Source organism: Marmota monax, unplaced genomic scaffold (assembly GCF_021218885.2).
Source record: "Marmota monax isolate L192 unplaced genomic scaffold, Marmota_monax_Labrador192_F-V1.1 WCK01_AAM20220418_F8-fsc00066, whole genome shotgun sequence".
NCBI lineage: Eukaryota > Metazoa > Chordata > Mammalia > Rodentia > Sciuridae > Marmota > Marmota monax.
Window position 1 is genome coordinate 3,427,438 of NW_026692805.1, and position 21,986 is coordinate 3,449,423.

Sequence of the window (21,986 nt, forward strand, 5' to 3'; positions counted from 1 at the left end):
CGTCCCTTTGGCTCGCTCCCACGGCGCTATCGCGAGCCTTGCCGGCAGCCTCTCGCGCTCGCCCCCCAACTTCTCCAGCCCGGACGTTGCTCCTGTCCGAGCTTCCCCAGCCTCAGGGGATGTCCGAACCCCGGGTCGCTGTCCCCCTGGAGCCCCCCGCGCGGTGCTCAGCCCTGCAGCCGGGCCGCGGCGGGCCCCACGCCCGCAGCCCTAGGGTGGGGGAGCGCCTGCAAGTCTGGGAGGGGTCCGAGTCCCCGAGGTGCCAGTCCCGGGCACCGGACGCCGAAATCCCTGGGCGGGCTCCGAGGGCCGCGGCTGGCGTTAGCGCTCGCGTCGCCAGTGGGCGCGGGGAGGGCGCGGGAGGGCGGGGGTCGCTCGTCGCCCTCTCTACGTCTCCCTACACAGCCGGGGTCCAATCAACCCCCCCTCACCTGCGCGCCTGACTTCGCGGACCTCTCCACCCTAGAAACTGAGTCTCAGCTCCGAGTCCCCGAGGTCCCGGTTCCCACGGCACCCTAGCAGTCGGGACCTGCGGCGGGACGTTAGGAGCCCGCCGCCGCGCTCCTGCTCCCTGCTGGTGTCTCAGCCCGGGCCTTACGCGCCCACCGCGCTGCGCGGTCGGGACTAGGGATTAGGACACTAATCGCTGCCGCTTCCCAGCTAGTGCAGCTGCGGGTCCCAGCTGCTTGTGGGGTTCGGGAAAGAACCCCGCTTGGGGGTGCTGTAAATCAGTTCGTTTATGGGATCTGGAGCCTGGCCGCCCTGGGTCTCCGTGCCCAAATCTCAGCTAGTTCCCTGTGGTTCCTCACCCCCAGTCGCAGTCAGTTCATCCCCAAATGCCAGCGTTTGTCTAGATGCTGTGACCACAGTGTTGCTCAGCACCCACTGCTAAAAGCTCCACTCTCGCTTCTTGTCAGTGGTTAAAGAAACCTAGCGCTTGCCGCGGATTCTTCTGGGGGGTTGAAAAAGAAGCTGTGATTTCACTAGTGAAGAAAATAAATAAATTAGTTAAAAACGGGAACTTTACGCCAGCACTACCTGGCCATGTCCTAGTCATTGCTCATCCTCGATCTCTAGAAGCAGAGGACTTTAGGGAATTAGTTCCCTCTCACCTTTCCCCAAGTCTGGGTGCCAGGCCTTGTCTTCCGGAGAGGTCTGGGCAGTGTGGACCACACAATTCCCAGGTTTTTCCTGTCGGTGACAGTTTAATATGATGTTTCTCCCACAGCTTCATGTTTTCCTACTCTGGCCTTTTGTCTTTTCAGACTTATAAAGAATGAACATCCCAGGGATTTGAGGCAAGGATGGAAAGATGGGGAGATTCTTGGGAGGGTAGTGAGAGGTGGGATTCTGGTGGTCAGAAATGCTCTGGTTTAAAAAAAAAAAAAAGCAGACATAGTGTAACAGTACAGGTCAAACTTTAGGAAGACTGTGCCTTATATAAGGTGGTTCTAGAGTTTAAAATAGTTGGATTGAGACCCTCCAGCAAAGCAATACTGAAGAAAGATCTATGGAAATCATATAGAGATTCTGTTTGATGGGAGTTGTGTTGGTTTTCATATGAAATCATGAGTTTGGTAAATTCCTTTGGTTTTTTCCTAGTGTTCTGAGTGCTTGGACTTCATTATTTACCTTAATATTAGGTGTCTAATTCTGTCACCAGCTGAGTAAGCTTCCTAACTGTCTCTCCCTTTTATTCCAGACAAGCAACATGTAGCAAACTTTTACTCTTGCTGGAGTGGGTGAGCAAATATTTGTTGAACAGAGGTCTTTAATCTGTTGGGCCTTCCTCCTGCAAAATTTCACCCTCTGCTGCAGAGACTGGGAGGTCAGGCCCTTGGCAGGCCCAGGAGGGATAGGGTGGGTGGAGGAAGCCTGTTTCAGGGGGAGAAAAAAAGTTTGTCTTTCCACCCTCTCGGAACATAAAATGCCTGAGTGACCACATGCTCTGGAGTGCTTGAGGAGCTCATCAGAGTTATCTGATAACTCATCTGAGAGATCACAGATTCCAGAGGCCTGCAATGTATTGTTCAGTAGCAATAAAACATAACTGGTGATCCAAGATACACAAGGAAAATAGAAAGGGACCAATTTTTCAATTAAAAAATAAGGTAAATATGAAGATTCTTGAAGTCTGCTTTTAAAATGGTATTCAAAGATAAATTCTTTCATTACCATCAGTAAAGAAAGCCCAGGAGTTGGTGGCTCCTCCAAGTCCTCCTTGTCCTTGCTGGGAGAGCCCTCTGGTTTAGAAGAACAGTAAACACCAATCATGGTAGGAGGCCAGAGTTTCCCTTTTAATGAGCTTGGCGAGACTCCACAGTAATTAATCTGGAGAGAGTTTAGAACATAGAGCATTGGATTGAAACAATTGTTCTGTTGTGACTTTCATTTTGATAAGCAAAGACTATATCTCTGGAATCTTCTGGGCCTGTTGCTGAGCCCCTTATTGTAGTTTCTTCTAGTTGTTTGAAGATGTTGCTTTTTTACCTTTAGGATTATCATCCTTGTGAAAACCTTGCCATTGTGCTTTACTCCAAAGGCCTATGGCTTGAAGAATACTGAGAGAACTCACTTGCTAAAGCCAGCAGCCCAGGGAAGGGTAGATCTGTCTTCCTATTCTTTGCTTTAGGAAATCCAGGACCCACACCCATACTAAAACCTCAGTGATCTTGATTTGAATTTAAGGTGTTTTATTTGAATTTTATTACCTTGACTTTTATAACTGTATTTCTCAACAACTTTCTATAGATAATATGAATAGGAACAGCTTGCTCAAACTGGCAAACATTTATCATCAATCCACTATCTTTAAAATTTTCTGCTTATTGGTTATCTCTTTATAGTTTACCTAATAAAGCTTGTTTCTCCATATGTAAATGAAAGAATTTAGATAACTGTTATGAGGAGACACTGACATGTACTTCAAAGAGGCAAAAGAAAGAAAACAGCAACAACAACAAAAATGAAAGCACCTCTATGCATAGTTGGAGAAATAGAAGCAACTATTTCTTCTGGTTATCTCTTGGCACAGTGGGGTCATTAGGAATTTTTTCTTTTTTTAACTTAAGCTCTGAATTTTGCAATGTTTACTTTTGAAATAACTTTACATGACCCTTGTAATTAAAAAATAAATAAAAATGTAAAAATTATATGAAATAATTTGAACTTTAACATTTGTATCCTAAAGATATTTAAAAAGTATGAAATAAAACTAGTATGTTAAAAGTTTAATAAAAATCATTACATGGCAGGCTTTACATGTTATGATGATGATAATGGAATAAAATTCTAGCCTAGTATAAGTTTTATAGTTATTTTTACAAATAACCCCAAATTCCAGATGATTCTCAAAAATCATACCTAATTTCAGTCCTTTCTTAATGATTTGTAATCTTTGAAAAATGTTAATGAGGTACTTGGGGTCTTATAAAAATGAGGTGAAGTAGCCAGAGCACGAATTGCATGACACAGAATTTAGAGGTGAAAGAAAAGACAGGAGTGTGTTCACAAGTTGTGGAGACATAGAGAAATTAGAAAGATAATTTATTTCTCCTTCTCTCTCTTGTTGAATATGCCTTATCACCAGTCTAATCCAGCAAATAATATTTCAAGATTCTTTTTTTCTTGGACCCCAAGTTTTCCATCCCTTTGTTTTTTCTTTTTATCACCTTAAGGAAAGCAAACTCAGTGTAGTTCTTCTGCTAAAATGATTACTTCACAGATTAGATCTGCTTTTCGTGCCTTATGAGTTTTTAATGACATGAGGGCTCTGGCAGAGCTGGTCCTCACACTGTGTGGTATGGTAACAACAGTTTGTGAGAACTTGTCCCAGAACTTAAAATAGAACTTTGGAGTTATCTATTTAATAATTAAGACTAGCAAGGGAAATGGAAATCCTGTTTTATAATAAAATGCATAATTCTACAATTACAAAAAAAAACTTCAGAAAGCATTCATAATTCATGTATTATACCAATATACTCCATCCTGATTTGTTCTATGTCTTTAAAACAAGAGGCTATTTACCTCTTGTTTAAAGAAAGTACTTTGCTCTATATTAATCATAACATTAGACCTAAAAATTGTCAGTTGAAGAAATATTTACACTCAATTTCCAACAATTTGAGGGACTGATTACATCTTAAGTATGGAATGTCAGTGAATATAACTGAGATATTTTAGGTTTTTTAGAGGAGTAACAATTATAATGTGTAATCAAGACCTTTAAAATGTAAATTGTGATCTTGTATTGGGTTTCTTCAGAGCACATGATCTTAGGCTTACCCAAAACACATTAAGCATATCTATGGCAGATAAAATATGTGTGCCAAATTCTAGACCCTTATGTAATTTATTCTTTTCATTTATTCTTCACTCTTTCTTTTATGATTCAGAGTCTTCCAAATATGCAGTATATTTTCAAAGATACATTTTATTAATCATACCTAGGCAACTCTTTGTTTTTTTAAAAAGTTTTCTTTGGAAGGGAGCCTGCAACATGAACTAAAAATTAATATAAGAGACAAATATGCATGATTAGCTATATCATTATTTTTTACAATATAGTAATTATAAGTTATTAATCATTATGTTACTATAACTAAATTAAGTTACAAACTTAATATACTAATTATGAGTGATTATGACAAATTACTGATGATGAAATGTTATATTAATATAGCTTAAGTAAGTTAATTATAACATATACACAATAGTAAGTTATATATGCTTAAGCTAGTATTAATGAAATTAAGTATGTTAAGAATATGAGATTGCCAATATTTAACTATTTTTTGACCTTTTGGCAACTTCATATCATCAACATAATATATTTCATGATAGACATCATTAAATACAGCTAAAGTACAAATAGGGAAATTTTTTTAAAAACCCAGAGTCCGGTATCATTGTTGAATTTTGTTATGTTTCCTTTTGATGTTTTTCCCCTTCTGTGTGTATAGGTGTATAAATAAAATTGATATCACATTAATCTAGCATTTGAATCATGTTTTTATTATTTAACATAGTAGTATGAGCATTTCTCTGTGCCATAAGATACCTGAAAACATAATTTTATACATGTATATTCATATTATAGTCTTCCATGTAGATGCATCAATTTTTTTAGCCATCCCCTAATGAACATTTATTTCAATGTTTTATCACAAATAAAACTTGGATATATAGCCTTACATTTATATGTTTATATACCTCTGATTATTTCATTTGGATAGATCCTAAGAAGTGGCATTACTTCTTAGTATTTCACATGTTTAAAGATTTCATTACATATCACCTAATAATCCCCCCGCCCCCACCCCATTTTTTTTTTTTTTTGTACTGGGGATTGAACTCAGGAGCACTTGACCACTGAGCCACATACTCAGGCCTATTTTGAATTTTATTTAGAGACAGGGTCTTACTGAGTTGCTTAGAGCCTTGCTTTTGCTGAGACTGGCTTTGAACTCAGAATCCTCCTGCCTCAGCCTCCTGAGCCTCTGGGATTACATCTCCTAATCACTTTTAAGAAAGGAGTATGCATTTGTGCACAGCCCCTTGCAAACACACTCACACCCACAGGTAGAAGAGGCCTGATAAGTTACCATGCCCTTATAACAACAAACACAGCTTTTTTAAAGCTTCAGTAATCTGGTATGTGAATAATGGCATTTTGGTATAATTTGCATTTCTCTGATTACAGATGAGAGTAAGCTTTCTTTTTCATATTTTCAATTGGGTATTTGTATGTTTTAATTTTCAGTTCATGTTCTAAGCAAATTTGAAAAAGGAAAAAAAGTTCTGGTTGCAATGAGTTTATTAGTATTTTGTTTCCTCTCCGTGTCTTAGGGAGCCCTATAACTGTATTTATGGGAATAAAAATATTGTTTTTTTATAAATGGAAAAGGAGGAGGAAATGATACACCTTAAATAGCATTTATTTGCTGCTCTCCACGCTAGTGATGAGAATAAACACCACCTGGATTGTAACATCAGCCAGGGAGGGGGTTGACCAGGTCTGGTCTGTCTTTACATTCTCTAGCACAGAACACAGTATCTGGCCTGTCCAGTGCAAAAAAAAAAAAGTGTTTTAATGAATTTAGATTGGAGTTAAGTGTGCAACACCTGCTCTCTGGGATGGAGAATAGCTAGATGTTTAACTCACTGGTCCTCCTCTTCTCAATGTGTGGCCATTTACCTCTGCTTTCATGAGTGGCCTCTGCCCTGGTGCTAATGAGGCCAAGGTCAGAGGGTCTATCTGCATATGACCTACTTAGTTTTGCTCTGGTCATGGTCACTAGCTGTACCCTTCCTTTTTTTTTTTTTTTCTCCTCTCTCTCTTTCTCCTGTGGCCAGCTGACTTAGAAATGCATGCTATTCATCACAAGGGAGCACAATCTGGAGATCCCAGCAGATTTTTAAGAGCTAGAAGGACCCTAATGAACCTCTAGTTCAGACTTCCGGTTATTCTCTTGCAGGGGAAGACTGAGACCCAGAAGTTGTTTTTCTTCCAGCAGTCCCAGGCTCTATCTAACTGACACACACACCAAAATGGTAAAATAGGCATCCAAACAAGGAGAGGGAAGCAATTCAGCTCCACCCTTTGGTATCAATTGTTAACCACAGCTTCCTGATTTTATAATCCTGGCCATTTGAATATAAATGATAGAGCTAATACTTACCTCAGAAATCAGCAATACAGAGAAATTGCTTTATGTGGTCTCTTTCTGGTCTTTGGAAGGGCCAGATAATTAGTCTTTTAAAATCCATTTGCATTGTTTGGGGAAAAAGAAAATCTTGTGGGAAGCCACATCAATGTTTATAGCAGCACAATTCACAATAGCTAAACTGTGAAGCCAACCTAGATGCCCTTCAGTAGATGAATGGATAAAAAAAATGTGGCATATATAAACAATGGAATTTTACTCAGCAATAAAAGAGAATAAAATCATGGCATTTGCAGGTAAATGGATGGCATTGGAGAAGATAATGGTAAGTGAAGTTAGCCAATCCCCAAAAAACAAATGCAGAATGTTTTCTCTGATATAAGGAGGCTGACTCATAGTGAGGTAGGGAGGGGAAGCATGGGAGGAATAGATGAACTCTAGATAGGGCAGAGGGATGGGAGGGAAAGGGAGGGGCAGGGGGTTAGCAAGGATGGTGGAATGTGATAGACACCATTATCCAAAGTACATGTATGAAGACTTGAATTGGGGGTCAACCTACTTTATATACAAACAGTGTTATGAAAAATTGTGGTATATATGTGTAATAAGAATTTAATGCAAAAAACCAGAGTACATGTATAAAGACATGCATTGGCATGAACATACTTTATACAAATATATGAAAAATTGTGCTTTGTACATTCCGCTGTTGTGTATTTAAAAAAATAAAATCAATTAAAACAAAGAAAATTTTGTGGGAAGAGTTGGGTTGAATCAAAGTCAAATTACCTATCATACTGTTGAATCAATAATTATTTCCCATTTCTGTAAAAGAAATGACCATTATCCTAGTCACACCAAACCTAAAATCCATTGTACTTCCTCACTTGAAAATTACTCTTATTATTCCTTTTCTCCTTATCCTCCTACTCACATGCCTGCAAGTTAGAGTGAGGGGACATCTAACTACTTGTCCCCCTCTGTCGTCCCTCTCTCCACTTTCCTATTCCCTTTCTTGCCAGATTCACCATTGAGCAGTCTTTTCTTTGCCTGCATCCAGTTGTGGTCTCCATTACCTACTTGAGGTCCAAATTCTGTTGATGTTGCAGATAAGAGTGGCCATTTCTATATAGGGTTTTTTGGTTTTGTCTTTTTTTTTTTTTTTTAAATTTAGGGCTTTGTTGTTGCTGTTACTCCTCTCTCATTTGTCCTAGATGTGATTTGCCTGTTTTTTGGTTTCACACAGCAAGTTTTATGATGGCTCAGCATTACTTAGAAAGACCCAAGACCCAAAATGACCAAAGATGCCTGTGACGGTCACAATGGTATATTTGTGAATGAAGTACATTGCTGAATATTTAAAAATTAATTGGCCATCAAGACATATGGGCAAGGGCGGCACTGACTCGTGTGTGTGTGTGTGTGTGTGTGTGTGTGTGTATGTGTACAGTCATCCACAAGAACCATCTAACTCAAGAGAATAAAAGAGAATTGTTTTTCTCTTAAAGTATATAGTTTTAAGTTTAATGCTACCATGTCTTTTTGATTTTTCTTGTTTGTATATTATTTGGTAAATTAGGGAACTTAATGATGAGGAAGGAAATATAAAATGAATAAGTCTTAAATAGTAGCCCTGTGTTCAATCCCAAGGCTGAAAAAGCCCAAGCATATGTTTTATAGACCCCAAAGAAGGACTCAGTGGAAAGGTTTTGGATGTTTTTTTACTCACTCACTCCTAGATGGCGGTGGGTGGGGGAGAATATGGAGGGCTGAGCTTGCTTAGGAGCAGGGGAATCTATGGGATAGGTTACGTGCCCACTGTGCAGGTGCATTCTTTCAGGTGTTTAGTTAGTCCATGCCTTCACTTCCCCATTACAGTTCTGTTTTGATGCCCTCCTAAAGCCTGGAGATACAAAATGGCCCATTCCCCTTCTCACCCATGCTCTTGGAAGTCCTGTAAGCACCTCCAGGAACTATAAGCACCTTCCCAGGAGTGTGAAACCTCAACACGTGGACTTCAAAGCTAGGCAGACCTTGGATCTGCCACTTAGAAGCTGTGTTGCCTTGGGCTTGCAGCCTCAGTATTCTCATCTGTGAAATGGAGACATCCACAGCTTCATCGGGAAGTTCCTGGGAATACAAAAGAAAGCAAAGTGCCAAGGAACTGACACAGTATCTGGCTCATGGCAGATCCTCATGGGTATTGATTTGATTGTTCATGTGTCCTGTGATTGTGGGCTCCTAATGTACATTCTTCCTCCTGGTTTATAAAGAGAGTTTATAGGGGCCATGGGGTGAGAGGCACAGAAAGTAAGTTAACCCTGAATTGAAGGGAATTCTTGGTGAATTTGTATATCGATGGGACAGTATTTTGAGCACTTTACAACCTGTCACAGGCATTTCCTAAGGGCTGAAAAGAATAGAATATAAATCTAGAGATGTCATGGATCAGTCAAGAACCTCACCCAGAAAAACTTGGCTCTCCAGCCTTGTTATTCCTCTACCTAAATTAGAGGCTACATGCCAATAAATATTTCTTTTTTGGTTCCACATCATGAAAGTAACAGAGAGACTGGGACTAAACTCTGTCCTGGCACCTACCTCAGTGTTCTTGTGTCTTGTTTCCATCACTGTTTCTTCCATTACAAGTTAAGTTTTAACATTATTTTATTTTTCATTTTAAAAACAAGACAGGGGAAAAAAACTTGAAAGATTGCATCTCTCTTTTTTTTTTCTTTTTTTGCATACTCAGCACAAAATCTTTCTTTTACAAAAAGGTTATTTTCATCAGTCTGTTTTTTCTTCTTTGTATGTGCTGTTCTACAAAGTTCGTTTTGATCAAAAGCCTTGTTTGGCATAACCCAAGCTATACAAAACCAAACTAGGGAAGAGCATATGGCTGAAGGCCCAAGAGAGTGAGAGGGTCCCTGAGAGCCAGGTTGCTGGTCTGCTCTGATTTCTCTTAATTAAAAGAGAAAATCTTTCCAGTGCTATGAAGCCCAATAGAGGTGACAGTGTTAACATCCTGATAGTTCCTAGGCCCACATATTCTTCTTTGGAAAAAGTGGTGGATGCATCTATTTTACAGATGAGAAAATAGGCTTAGAAGATAAGTACCTTGATAAAGGCTACCAGCAAGTGGAAGAGCCAGGGTGGAATGTAGGTCTTTCTGAAGTCAAAGCCCACACTCTTCATACTGTGCCCTGCTCCCTCTCCAGGATGGCATAGGCGTCTGCAGGCAGCTCTGTCTTAGGAGAGAAGCAGTGAACACTTGCTACCTAGAGAAATGGGCCCACCGGGGCACGTGGCCTTTTAATCTGCTGTCAGTTTTCATTGTGGTAGCAGTTACTAAACTGTTTCATAAATGTTGTCTGAATTTGAGAAGTGGTGGACTAACTCAAGAATGCAGAGTGTAAAGAAAAATAGGAAAATCTGAAAAGGATAATACTGAAATGAAAAGCCACAAAAGGCTGCTTCTTCATTGTCTCAAACCAGAGAGAGAAAGAATAAAGGCAGCAGTGAAAATGCATTTCGTGTCCCAGGCCCTTTGGGTCCCCCTGGTTCTACAGCTGGGTCTGTGTGTCAGACAGAGGCTGGGTGTTCAGAGGCCCCGATTTCAAGCCCCATTAGGTCTCAGGTAGGGAAGAAGGAGGCAGGAGGTGGCACTTTATCCTAAGGAAATCCATTCTTTTTCATGTCATGCTCTGAAGACTAGGAAAGTAGCATCATTTAATAGCTATAACTTTTCTTGGAAAGCAGATTTTCATTCTCTGTTGAGAAGAGCAGTGAGCAAGGAATTTCTCATATAATGAGTGATATTTGAGCTTGAAAATTTTTCAGAGGTCATCTCATCTAACACTTTGACCATCATAGGAATGGCCTCTACTTTGGTGCTTTTCAAACTGTGGGTCATGCAATTATTTTAATAGGTCACAAAATTAGCTTAGTAGTTGGATCAGCATTTTAAAAATGTAAAATAGAGTAGACAAGGTTATAGTTCATGTCAGGATATGAGGGTAAATCTTTTTGCTTTCATGTTTTGATGTGTGTATTCACACGTTCAGTGTGAACTGTAAAAACAAAATAGTTTACAATTACCTTAACCTCTGCTTAAGAGGTACCCAGCCAAGGAATTGCCTATGTTCAGGGCAGCCCTTGCTTGATAGACTGTTCCCCTAAAGTGTTTGTTCTCATGTTAAATGTTTCCTCTGAATTCATAGTATTTAAATATTCCTAGAATGAAAACAAGATTTAAACTGGGCTCATTTGTTTCTCGAAGTTGTGTCCTGGCCCAGCCTATGCCAGAAGTCTCTTCCTAGTTTCTACCTGGAATTCTGTGTAGGTACCTTCACAGGCTTCATTACTTTTCCTAGATAATCAACTATGAGCTTTGACTTAAATAAACAAAGGAGTGAAGGAAAAATTTCTTGAATGAACTGGCTGGAAAATTGTACCACCAGGGTGAGTTATAGTGCAGCCTTAAGGGAAAGGATTTGATAGACTAAAAAGCAGTCTTCCAGGCCTTCTTGATCCCATGAGACCGGGTAGGATCTCTTCCCTGTCCTGGTGCTATGAGGCTATGGGAGGTGGCAAGCTCCCTTCATAATGTATGCATATGCTGTATTTTAATTGCCTCTTTTCTAGCTATCTTTACAGCTAGACAGTCAGATCCTCAAGGGCAAAGAATGTGTCTTGTTCACTGTTATAATTATAGTTCCTGGCACATTATAGGCACTCAGCAAATGTGTTTGAATGTTTTCGACTATATAAAATAATACTTTTGTTCTTAGTTACTTGGCTGGAAGTTGAAATGTACACTCAGAGAAGACTAGATATGTGGGTGATATAAGGCAGGAATGGCTCTGGAAATCAAACAAGAGTAATAGCAAATGATACAAAAGAAATCCGGAAATGGTCTGAACTACATGGTAAAATTAGCAATTGTTTGAAATCTTTCCATAAGCAAGTAACCTCAGAGACAAACTAGAAACATTGTAGCACAATAAGTCTATAATGTTATGTGTGTTTGGTGATTTACCCTTCGGCTTGTTCTCATTGGGCCCACTAAGCAGTCAGGTGAGATGGAAAGATAGTAACATTGCCATTTTGCACATGAGAGGACTGAAACTTGGTGTGGTTACTCACTGGCTCCAGGAATCCGAGTATGGGCAAAGGGCTGCCATCACACCTGATCCTGTGCCAGTGTACCTGTACACAGACAGTTCCAAGTTGTGAAATGTATTGTTAAGAATAATTATGGTAATAAGTTAGGTTGATGTCAAATTTCATCATGCATTTGTCTTTTTTTTTTAAATTGGTGCATTATAATTACACATACTAATGGGATTCATTATGCTGTATTCATATGTGCACATAACATAATTTGCTCAATATCCTTTCTCAATATCTTCCCTTTCCCTCTCTTCCTCCCTCTCCCAATCCACTTGCTCTGTTTTACTGATCCCTCTGCCATTATTATTATTATTATTATTATTTATTTTATTCATATATGTATTTATGGGATTCATTGTAGGCTATTTGTACATAAACCAAGCATAGTTTGATAGATTTTGAGAAATTCTCTCCACCACCACCTCTTTTTTGGAGGCGGGTACTGGGGATTGAGTCCAGGGGTGTTTTACCACTGAGCTACATCCTCAGCCCTGTTTTTTTGAGACAGGGTCTGACTGTTTCCCAGACACCTTGAAGTTGGGATCCTTTTGCCTCAGCCTTCTAAGTCTCTGGGATTACAAGTGTGCACCACCATGCTGGCTCGCCCTTCCTACCATTTATTGATTTATTTATTATTGCGTATTTGTCTTTACAGCCACCTTTTGAGTTGGTGTCTGGGTGATAGAATTAAAGTTGTTGATTTAGAATGCTGGAAAGAAATGTTAAAGGGCCATCTTTCCAGTGCAGCAACTTGGTAGATACCTGAGTTTCCTACACCTCAGCAGATCGTCGTAGTGGCCACTGTAATTGACATGTTTGTGAGGAGAAGCCTGCCACCTCTTGAGGCAGCCCATTGCATAGATAAAGGGTGCTAGAGAAGGTAAGCTGAATATGACAAAGGTTAGAAATAATATGACACTGTTCAGAAACCTCTGAGGGGAGAGGGTAATGATCAGTGTGAATGTGGAAATGCAGTAGTTGAGCTGGGATTGAGAAGGCAAAGAGCATTAGCTTCGGGAGTGGAAGTCTTCCACTAGTTTAGATGGGGGCAGCAACGTGGGTTACTGCTGGGCTTGTGGTCTCCCCTGGCCTCTTGGGCTGCTCACATGGCTTTAAGTCCTGACTGTTGAAGTCTGTGTGCTCTGTGCTCCTGCTCCCGGGGGTCTGCCCACCTCTGAGGGATGGAAATGAGTTTGCAGTTTCTAGAAATTGGAATACTTTTGACCTCAGATCTTTAAGGACAGGTTATGACTTTTATACCTATACAACTTTTTCAAAAGATTTTTATGGCTTGGTATGGGTTGTCAGGCCATTTAAAGTTTTGCTAAGTATAATTCCAAACATATAGTCATATTGGACCAACTTCCCCATCCCTAGTAGGAAAATGACCCACATATACATTTGGGGATGGTTATTGCTTCTTCACCATTCTGATAAATGAGCTGCAGTACAACCACTCTGTGTGGAACATATGCCAGTTGGTCTGGGAATTCTAGTCTAGGCCACCAGGATTCTGTTGCTAAGCCATTTCTTTATTCCTGGGAACAAGGCAACATTCCTTGGTGTATTGGGTAGCCAGATGGGGTGCAGTGCTTGCTGTTTTCCTATGAAAGAGCTTGACATGGTGAGAGAGAGGGAGAGCACATGTGCAAATGTCATCAGACCTGAACTCTAAGCTCTGGGGCTGACTCAGATGTGAGTCAGAGGGTCTGGGACTCTGTTCTAGGCCCCCAAGATTTCGTTACTGAGCCATTTCTTTACTTTTGGAATCACTGTACCCACAGTGTACTTTATGTGCCGGGTTCCCTTCTCATATGTGTATACATGCAGCTTATCTAGTGAACTCCTAATTATTCTTCAAAACCTAGTTCAAATGCTCCTTTCTCTTTTGTGCATTCATTCAACAGGTATTTATTTATTAAGAAGATACTAAATACTAGATGCTGGAGAGTTAGCATGGAACAAAGCAAAGACCTGCCCTCAAAGCCTTGAGCCTGTGTTCCCATACCTCTGATTTTACAATAACATCTCATTTGACTATAGTTCCTAGCCTAGTGATTTGCTCAGTTGAGTCAGAGGACAAATGCTGCTTCTCTTGGTCCTTCCTTTTCTAAGTGAATGACCCAAGTCAGGCAGCCCTGGGAGAGTCTTACAGAGGAGTGTCAGGAATGGTGAAGTTGCCATAGAGATGTTCCTGTAAGTGCAGTAGCTGCCATAGAATGGAGAGATGTGATGGAAAATTGCAGACCTACACTGTGCAGTCCTCCCCAGGCTGACAACAGGGACTGTCCTGCTCCTGTGGTCTAGTGGGCAATGCAAAGCCAGGACATGCACAGTCAGCAGAATAGCATGGTGGATCCCAGGGAGAATTCCTGCTGACAGGAAGCACAGGCGTCTTCCTCACACCTGCACATGGGCCAGCAGGCATTTCCTGGCCATTGTTTGTGGTGGCCACAGTGACTCTATTTCCAAGCACCAGCAAAGTGGGGCTAGATCTGGCCAAGGTCTGACCAAGCCAGCTTTTTTTATGCTGTCACCCAGGCCAGAGCTTCAAACAGCCTCTGCAGAGGCTGAAGCAGTGGTGAATCCATCTGACCACAATCTGTCTCCCACCTAGTGAGTGAACATGGCAGCCCTGCCTGTTTTGCTGTTAAATTAGCTTTTATTATTCATTTTTCTTCTTTCTTGGTCCTTTTGCCTTTGGGCAGCTTATACTGGGGTCAGCTGCTGCCATTTCAGGTGGCAGAATTTGAGTGTGGACACCCTTGACCAAGAAAGGCAGCACTTTCCCCCAAAAGTTGTTGGGGAAAAATTCTATTCTTTAAAGTCTCACGTGGAAACTTTCATATTGCCCAGCAGGTAGAGTGTGTGAGCTGGATCAGCACGTTGTTTGTTTTCTCATTATGAGCCTAAGCACTTCAAATCTATTTCCAGCTGCTAGTTAGCCTCCCTGGGGAGCTGCCCTGGCAGTCGCTTTTCCAATTGCTTGCACTGGAGTGTATCATGGCTACGTGTTGATTAAAGATCTCCCTCTGCCCTTCAGAGCAAAAGGTATGTGTCCAAGATGAAAACAGGCACATATAATAAGATCAGGCTGGGTCTTGGTAGTCTCTCTTTTTAGAAGCATGAAGTAGTAATTGAGCTTCTGTGTCTGTGTTTGCTCTGCCCTGACTCCTTCGGTGCGCTTCTTTTTAGATGAGTGGGGCTAGAGGTCCGTGGGCAGTGTGATCATTTCTTCACTTAAACACTGTTTTGGACTCTTCTCCAAGAGGTAGTCATCAGAGGGTGAGAGCCCCAGACCTGCCACACATCCTGTGGAGCCAGTGCGGCCTCCATCTCTCCTGCACGAGCCCACTGGGGTTGATTTCAGGTAGACAAAGCCACGTTTCTCCACTTAGGTGCAGGTGTACCCTGGTCGGGTTTGGTGGATAGAGGGAACTGCAGTTCTTCATGGAGGACAGGTCACAAACTGCCTCTCTCTGTTTTCCCCTCAGTGATGAGTCCGGCCACCATGATGGTTCCAGTGGTTGAGCTTTGATGAAGCCAGTGCATCATGTACAGCGTGGAGGATCTTCTGATTTCTCATGGATACAAACCGTCAAGAGAATCATGTGAAGACAACCCTGAAGGGCGCCAACGAACAAGGACAAGGACCAGAGGTGCCCGTGGCCTGATGAATGGGTATGAGGATGGCCCTGTAGCCTTTGAACACAGTCAGTCATCCCCAGGGACAGGACATGTGAGTGACTCTGAAAGCCGCCGCGGCACTCCGAGGGGCCACGGGGAGCGCCCAAGTACTTCTGCTTCTAGAGCTGCTGAGGCCGGGTAAGGTTCCATATTGACCTGCCATATTCCTTTAACTTAAGAGTTTGGCGTTGCGTTGCATCTTAGTAATTTTTTTATATTTGGATGGGCCAAGGAGGAAAAAAAGAGTCTAAGATAAGAACACTTCTTTCCGTTGTGGTATTTGGGGTGTTCCAGCAGCACTTAGCCCAGGAGCTGGCTATAGTAGTCCTTCAATAAACAGGTGAGTACTGTGCTAAATGTGTTTTAATGCTGTGTGTCTCTGTTCTCTTTTGTGTTCACTTGCTTCAGGTAGGAATCATTTTGGAACTTTGGAAAAGCTAGTTCATGTCCACGCAAACATTCATGGTACATTTGTCTTTCTTATTAATACATTTCAATACTTTGTAGGTTACAGGAAGTTGTATTCCCCTCCATTTATTACAAAGACAACCTTTCTTCTTGTGTACTGATATAATTCCCTTGGCTTTGGACCCATCTGCCCTTTGCAGTTGCACTGTACTTCATCTGGGTATCCCATCTGAGCACAGCTGCATCTGTGGGTGTTCACTATGACATAAACAAACAAACAGATAAATAGCATTGGTTGGTTGGAAGAATGAGATGGTTAACAAAAGGGAATTTCTAGAACTTGCCACAAAACCAGCATGAGATAGGAGCCCTGAAACTCTCTCCCAAACACTTTCAACTTGGAGAAAACCATTGTCACCCCTTCATAAAACTGTTTGTTTTTAATGCTGCATTGGGACCTAGTACAGATTGGAGAAGAAGAGCTCTCGGTATACAGTTGCTTCATGCAACTGGTTGCAACCAGCCAGAATGGATAAAGGCAACAAGTGGAGGCAGGGGTGTATTTTTAAGAAGAGCACACCGAAATGTGAATTAAGTCTGATGGGAATCATCTGGCCTTTTGGGGTTACAGGTCACCTTTACCCAGAAAATTTCTTCCGCATTGTTTGACTTTCAGTCAAAAATGGGAGAGGTTCATTTCTGCAGTCAGAGCAGTCAACACTGGTTACTGGGTAAAAACAAGAGCGCCTCTTGCACAGTGTAGTGAAGCAGGTCTGTGCTACTAGTGAGTTCCCACTGGTGGGAGCTAGGTGTGGAGTGAAAGGTAGCATGGGAGAGGACAGGAAGCTATGGCTCTTTGACCTTGCCCTCCACCATCCACACCTCTGTCCACTACTTTCTTGGGCTTAACTCTCTTGGCAGCCATGTTCCCTGCCGTGGAATTTGGATGAGGACTCTAATGGACCAGTTGGCTGAAGGTGAAGGCAACCTTAATTACTATCAGAAAAACATGTGCTTGATTTTCTCCTGATTTCTGTTCTTTCTAGTTTTTACTGAGTATATCCATCTTCCAATGTGGATTGAAGATATTACGCTTGTACCTTATCTCCTGTTTCTTTTGTATTTCCCTGCAGAGCTCATTACAGCTTTCGGCACACAGTAAATGATATATTATTTAATGTATGCTGATGGATTCAATTTATTCTTCCCGCCATTGTGGGAACTTTTGAAAAACAGAAGACTCAATTCTGTATGAGGTAAAGACAGGGCCGTGGAATCCATATAGATGGGCTGTGTCAGTTATATGGGGGTCTTCCTCAAACCTGAGGATCCAGATCAGAATTGGGTTTCAGAATAGGAGGTAATAGAATCCCCTTTAGAATTCTGTGTGTGTAGTGTGGCCCCCAAGCTCAGACACAGCTTACTCAGGACTTTCTAACCCTTGCATGGTAACCTGGGCACCCTCAGGGCCCACCTGCCCAGTGTTAGGTGGGTAGCATAACCAGACCCATAAGCAGTATTTCTTTCTGTCACAAGTGAAGTGCTCAAATAAGTGCTTTTGTGTGGCAGTGGGATGTTGACTAAGTTCTCCATGAATCTGGTCTCTTTCTCCATGTTTCTGAGGTTTACTGATTAACTTGGGAGGTGTGTGATGGCTTAAAGTTGACTTAAAAAGTAAAAAGAGAAAAGCTTACATATTTTCAAAACTCTATTCCAATATCCAGATCCTCAGAGATCGATTGCAAGGCTTCCTAGGTTGACATGCTTTAGGAAGAAATAAATACGTAAAAGTTAAAAATAGTTAAAAGCTTAAAAAACATAAAAACAAAATAAAAAACAAGACAAAACAACCATATCATGGCTTATGTGAATTCTGAATCTGAGTGAATAAATGGTGTTCTGCCAGCTCACAGCCTTTGATCGCTTGACAAGTGCAGCTGTAGTCTGGCTGCCTGTCCTGTCTCACACAGTGGCCCCTACTGGGCTGGTCTCCAGGTTTGGGGGCACTTGGAACCAGAATGGCCATCTAACTCCAAGCCAGCAGGGTGATGGGGAAGTCCTGAGGACTCCTCTAATGCTGTTTCTCAGGTGGACACCTTGGGCTGGTCCTCAGTACCCTGCCAATTTCCCGGGTAAGGTAAAGGGTGTAGTTTAGAAGTCCACGGGCTGGATGGAAGAGATCAGTTTGTTCTATGCTGGCAGGTGGTAGCGACAAGGCACACTGGTAATTTTTACAGAAGAACATGAAGCCCAGAGAATGTCAATGGCTTGTCCAGGGCCACTCAGGGCAGCAGTGGAGGGAGCCCAGCTTAGCCACAGGCTCTGGTTTGGCCAAGTTTGAAAGGGGCCTCACTTCTGTGAGCCCCTTTTATAGCTGCCCTGTGCTGGACTGTTTTCTCATTTCCTTGTCCCTGGCAGGCATGGATGTGTCCCTTCGTGTCTGGGGAGTTGTAGAAGGAGTACATCCTCTCATACCGACTGTAGATGACATGTATAATACTGCTTTTCTGGGGACATTGTTAAGGGCCATAAAGGAAGGTGGTGTCCTTCATCTGGGGCTTCTTTTGGCAGGATTTTCAAACATGTAGAATACTTGTTACCTACCTTGCTGAAGACACTATGCTTAGGAGAGTTTGCTATTATTAGATCAAGTAATAGTGAGCATCCGAGATGGTAAAGAAGTGTCAATTCTGATATGAAGAGAGGTGCAGGGGTGTGTGAACTTTCCAAAAAGTTCTTAGGCTCAAGTAGTGAAGATAGGACCAAGAATCAATTCTCATTTGTACAAAGTTTATCCAAGTTAATGAGTAATGAGAACTGTCTTCCTTAACCAAGTATTAATGTATGGGACCGTCCATCTTATGGCTGGAAGGCACAGAAGATGAGCTCTGGGCCCCTGTCATGTAACTGCTGCTAGCACAGGGCCCACCTGGCTCTGCTCCCTGCATTGCCCAGCACTGCAGGCCCTGCAGGCCACGTAAGCCCAGCCAGCCTACCTCTCCTGTGGCCTCCTACTGATGGGACGCCAGATACACAGGGTCACCATGCAGGCCCCACTCCCTTTCCACCCAGTCTCATACTGGAAACTCCATCTTACCTAACGGCTTCAGGTTGCTGTCATGGAAGTCACCCTCTCCTTTGAATTCTTCCGACATTTTCTCTTGGTCTTCAAAATTGTCAGTTTCCTGAAGGCTGATCCCATATCTAAGTCATCTCTGACTTGACTAATTCCTATTAAAGAATTTTCATTTAGTGAATGTTCATTCCTTAAATAATTCCTCTGAATCAACCCTTGCACTCATAAGCCTAGGCAATGTGTACAAGGGACGAGTCTTTCAGAACGTTGGAAGAGGAGAAGGGTGGGACTGTGTGAGAAGGTTCCGTTGTGAAGAGGAAGAGTGTTGGCTTCCCTGACAGGCAGGTGAGGTGGCAGTGTCAGTGGCTTCTGCCATGTATAGCAGGGAACAAGCAGGGAGAAAGTAACTGCCATAGACCCAGCAAAACTATTGGTGGCTGAACAGTTCCTAGTGAAAAAGCTTTCCTCCTTTGTAGATGCTGGGGTGGCAGAAACTGGTACCCATCTAAATGGAAAGGCAGGGGTTGTTGTAAAGATAGGTAGGACAGGAACTCTCAGGAACCATCATCCATGGACAGGAAATGAAGGAAGACTGGCCAGACCCCATCAGATGTGGGAGCAACAGTGCTGGAAGCCAGGACTGCTCTGTTCATTGATGTCTCTCGAGACAGTCTGCAGAGGGGAGACCCATTCAGTCTTTGTCCCTCCTTACCTCTTGGCATCTCTCTGTTTTTATGCATCCCCTTCTGCTGGGCAGCCTCTTCCCTGATAGTGAATACTTTCTAAAGACTTGGGCTCAGGGTAACTTTTATCCTTCCCTTATCCTCTGTGAGGGTTTAACCTCTGAGCTTACTGCTAACTTAGTTTAAGTTTTTCTAGACAAGAATCAGTGTTGTTGGGCAGCCAGTGACATATCAGTCTTGGTGAGGGCAGGGGGACAAAAAAGTGGTAGAAGGCGGACTGTGGAGGGGAAATGGACATACATGGATGCTGGGACTTTGTCCACATCAGGGGCTATGGATGAGGACAGTTTCCAGGCCAGGGGCCCTGACTGTATGCCCAAGATATGTTCTCTCTTCACAAACCATTCATTGAATGACTCTAAAGACTTGGCATTTTCCCCTTTTTAAGCCATTTACCTCCTGGAAAGCCTTCTGGTCTAGAAGCTAACCTACTCCTGGCCCGTCTTGGTTAACCATGAAACTGCCCGCAGGTTTGGCATGAAAGTCACTTCCATGGTACAGAAGAGCCCACGGGCCTTGCTTCCTAAGTAATATGCACATGGCACATGCACATGATGGTCCAGGGGACGCGGATCAGGGAAAGCTGTGTGTTATCTGTTCATGGAGGAAACCTCATATTTCAAATGCCAGTAGCCATAACTGAATAATACTTAGCTGCCGTAAAATATGTAAAAGACTGTTATCAGGCATTCTCGGTTTCCTTAATGTGTTTCCTGTGAAATATTATAATCAGAGGAAGATGTAAAATGACTTAACTTAGCTGAGGTTTGAATCTGAAAGTCATACCACAATAGACTCTTCTCCGCTTTGCCCCAGGAATTCTAGTAAAAAAATATTTGTTAGTTAACCATGGCAGTAACTTGTAATTATTTTCTGTCATCAGTGGCAGTTGGACTAATTAGAGACTCAGCAAACTGGGAGAGTCTCTGATGTGGTGGCATGGGTCCTCATCTTGGGAGGCTTCTATCCGATCAGTAAACACCCATTCTAGATGGTGCTACTGGATACGGTAAACAGTTAATTTGCCGGAGCTTTTGAAGCTCCTCTCAAATCATATCCCACTTACAATGGTTTTCCAAAAAAGGAATCTTCAAGTTTAACATCTGTTCCTGTGTAGCTCTTTCTTTTTACAAAATTATAAACCAACACACATTATTTATCTTTTAACGCTTGTTTCATACCCTGAGCATCAGGCATGGCTCTCTTGACCTCTTCACAGGGGAAAGTGTATATTCCTGGTCTGGCATGCTCTGAGCCCACATGCAGATTGAAACCTCCTGTTTCCCCTGGTCCCTTTGGATACCTTTCCCTGGGGGTGCTTTGTTCTTGTTCAGGAACAGCATGACCTTCCAGAAGTGCCTGGTCCCCGTCCTCTCTGCACATGCTCTCATGTTGCTTTGCCATTGTCAGCTTTTCCCAACAAGGAACACTTTGGATCCTTTGAACACAGACTTCCAGAGGCATAGTGATAAGGAAGCACTTTCAGAGTTAGTGGGAAGACTCCTGTAGCCTGGAGTTTTGTGGGTCTGGGCGGCTGTGACATCACCAAGAGGAGCATGGCTTGTGGAGAGGTTCTTCTTTAAGAACTGGATGAGATCAGGAGCTAGGAAATACCCAGCCGAGAGACGCTGGGTGGTAACAACAATAAACATGGAGCTAACCAAGACCTGAGTGGGTCTTTTGAGCCCATTGCTTTGCTTCCAAGATGACTGGCTCTCCAGATTCTTGATGAAGAACAAAAAACCTAGACTAGAAGTCTAGTTTCTCACATTGCCATGTCCAGCTGTGGGACTGCAGGGCCTTTAGGTAGCTCTCCTACGGTGTAGGGGCAAGAGCATGGACAAGGGGGCCTTTTCCACAGCTCTGCAGGCTCCTGGCATGTGCTCCCTAGTGCTGCCTTCCCCGCTTTTCCCTACTCTGAGCTTAGCTTCCAAAGAACAGTGGATCAGAGCAGAGACAGCAGTCCAAAAATATTCACTGAATAAATGAACCCACGAGTGAAAATGGTGGTGCTGGAAATGTGGAATGGAGGTTAGAACCAAGGGTGTTTTCTTTCATGTCTACGGTGGCTACTGTAGTGGCTACTGAAGGGACAACACTAACAAAGATAGTTTAACTAGGTAAAAATATATTCTATCCCTCTTAAAGAGCAAGTATGAAAATACTGAAATAATCTGCCTTACCTATTAGATTTACATGACAACAAGTGGATTGGAGCTTGTTCTTCCTATT

The 21,986-nt window shown here is 42.4% G+C and overlaps 1 protein-coding gene across 4 annotated transcripts in view; it reads left to right on the top strand.

The window, feature by feature from the left end:
* Jcad (junctional cadherin 5 associated) overlaps window positions 1-21,986 on the top strand; it is a 100,993-nt gene that overhangs the window by 42,943 nt on the left and 36,064 nt on the right. For 3 of the 4 annotated variants that reach the window (XM_046448344.2, XM_058580531.1, XM_046448343.2), the window contains exon 2: window positions 15,335-15,665. In XM_046448344.2, coding sequence (XP_046304300.1) covers window positions 15,394-15,665 — 272 coding nt within the window. In that variant the 5' untranslated portion in view covers window positions 15,335-15,393. Of the gene's footprint in view, window positions 1-14,866; window positions 14,892-15,334; window positions 15,666-21,986 lie in introns of those variants that run through there. The other variant, XM_058580530.1, reaches the window with a different exon arrangement.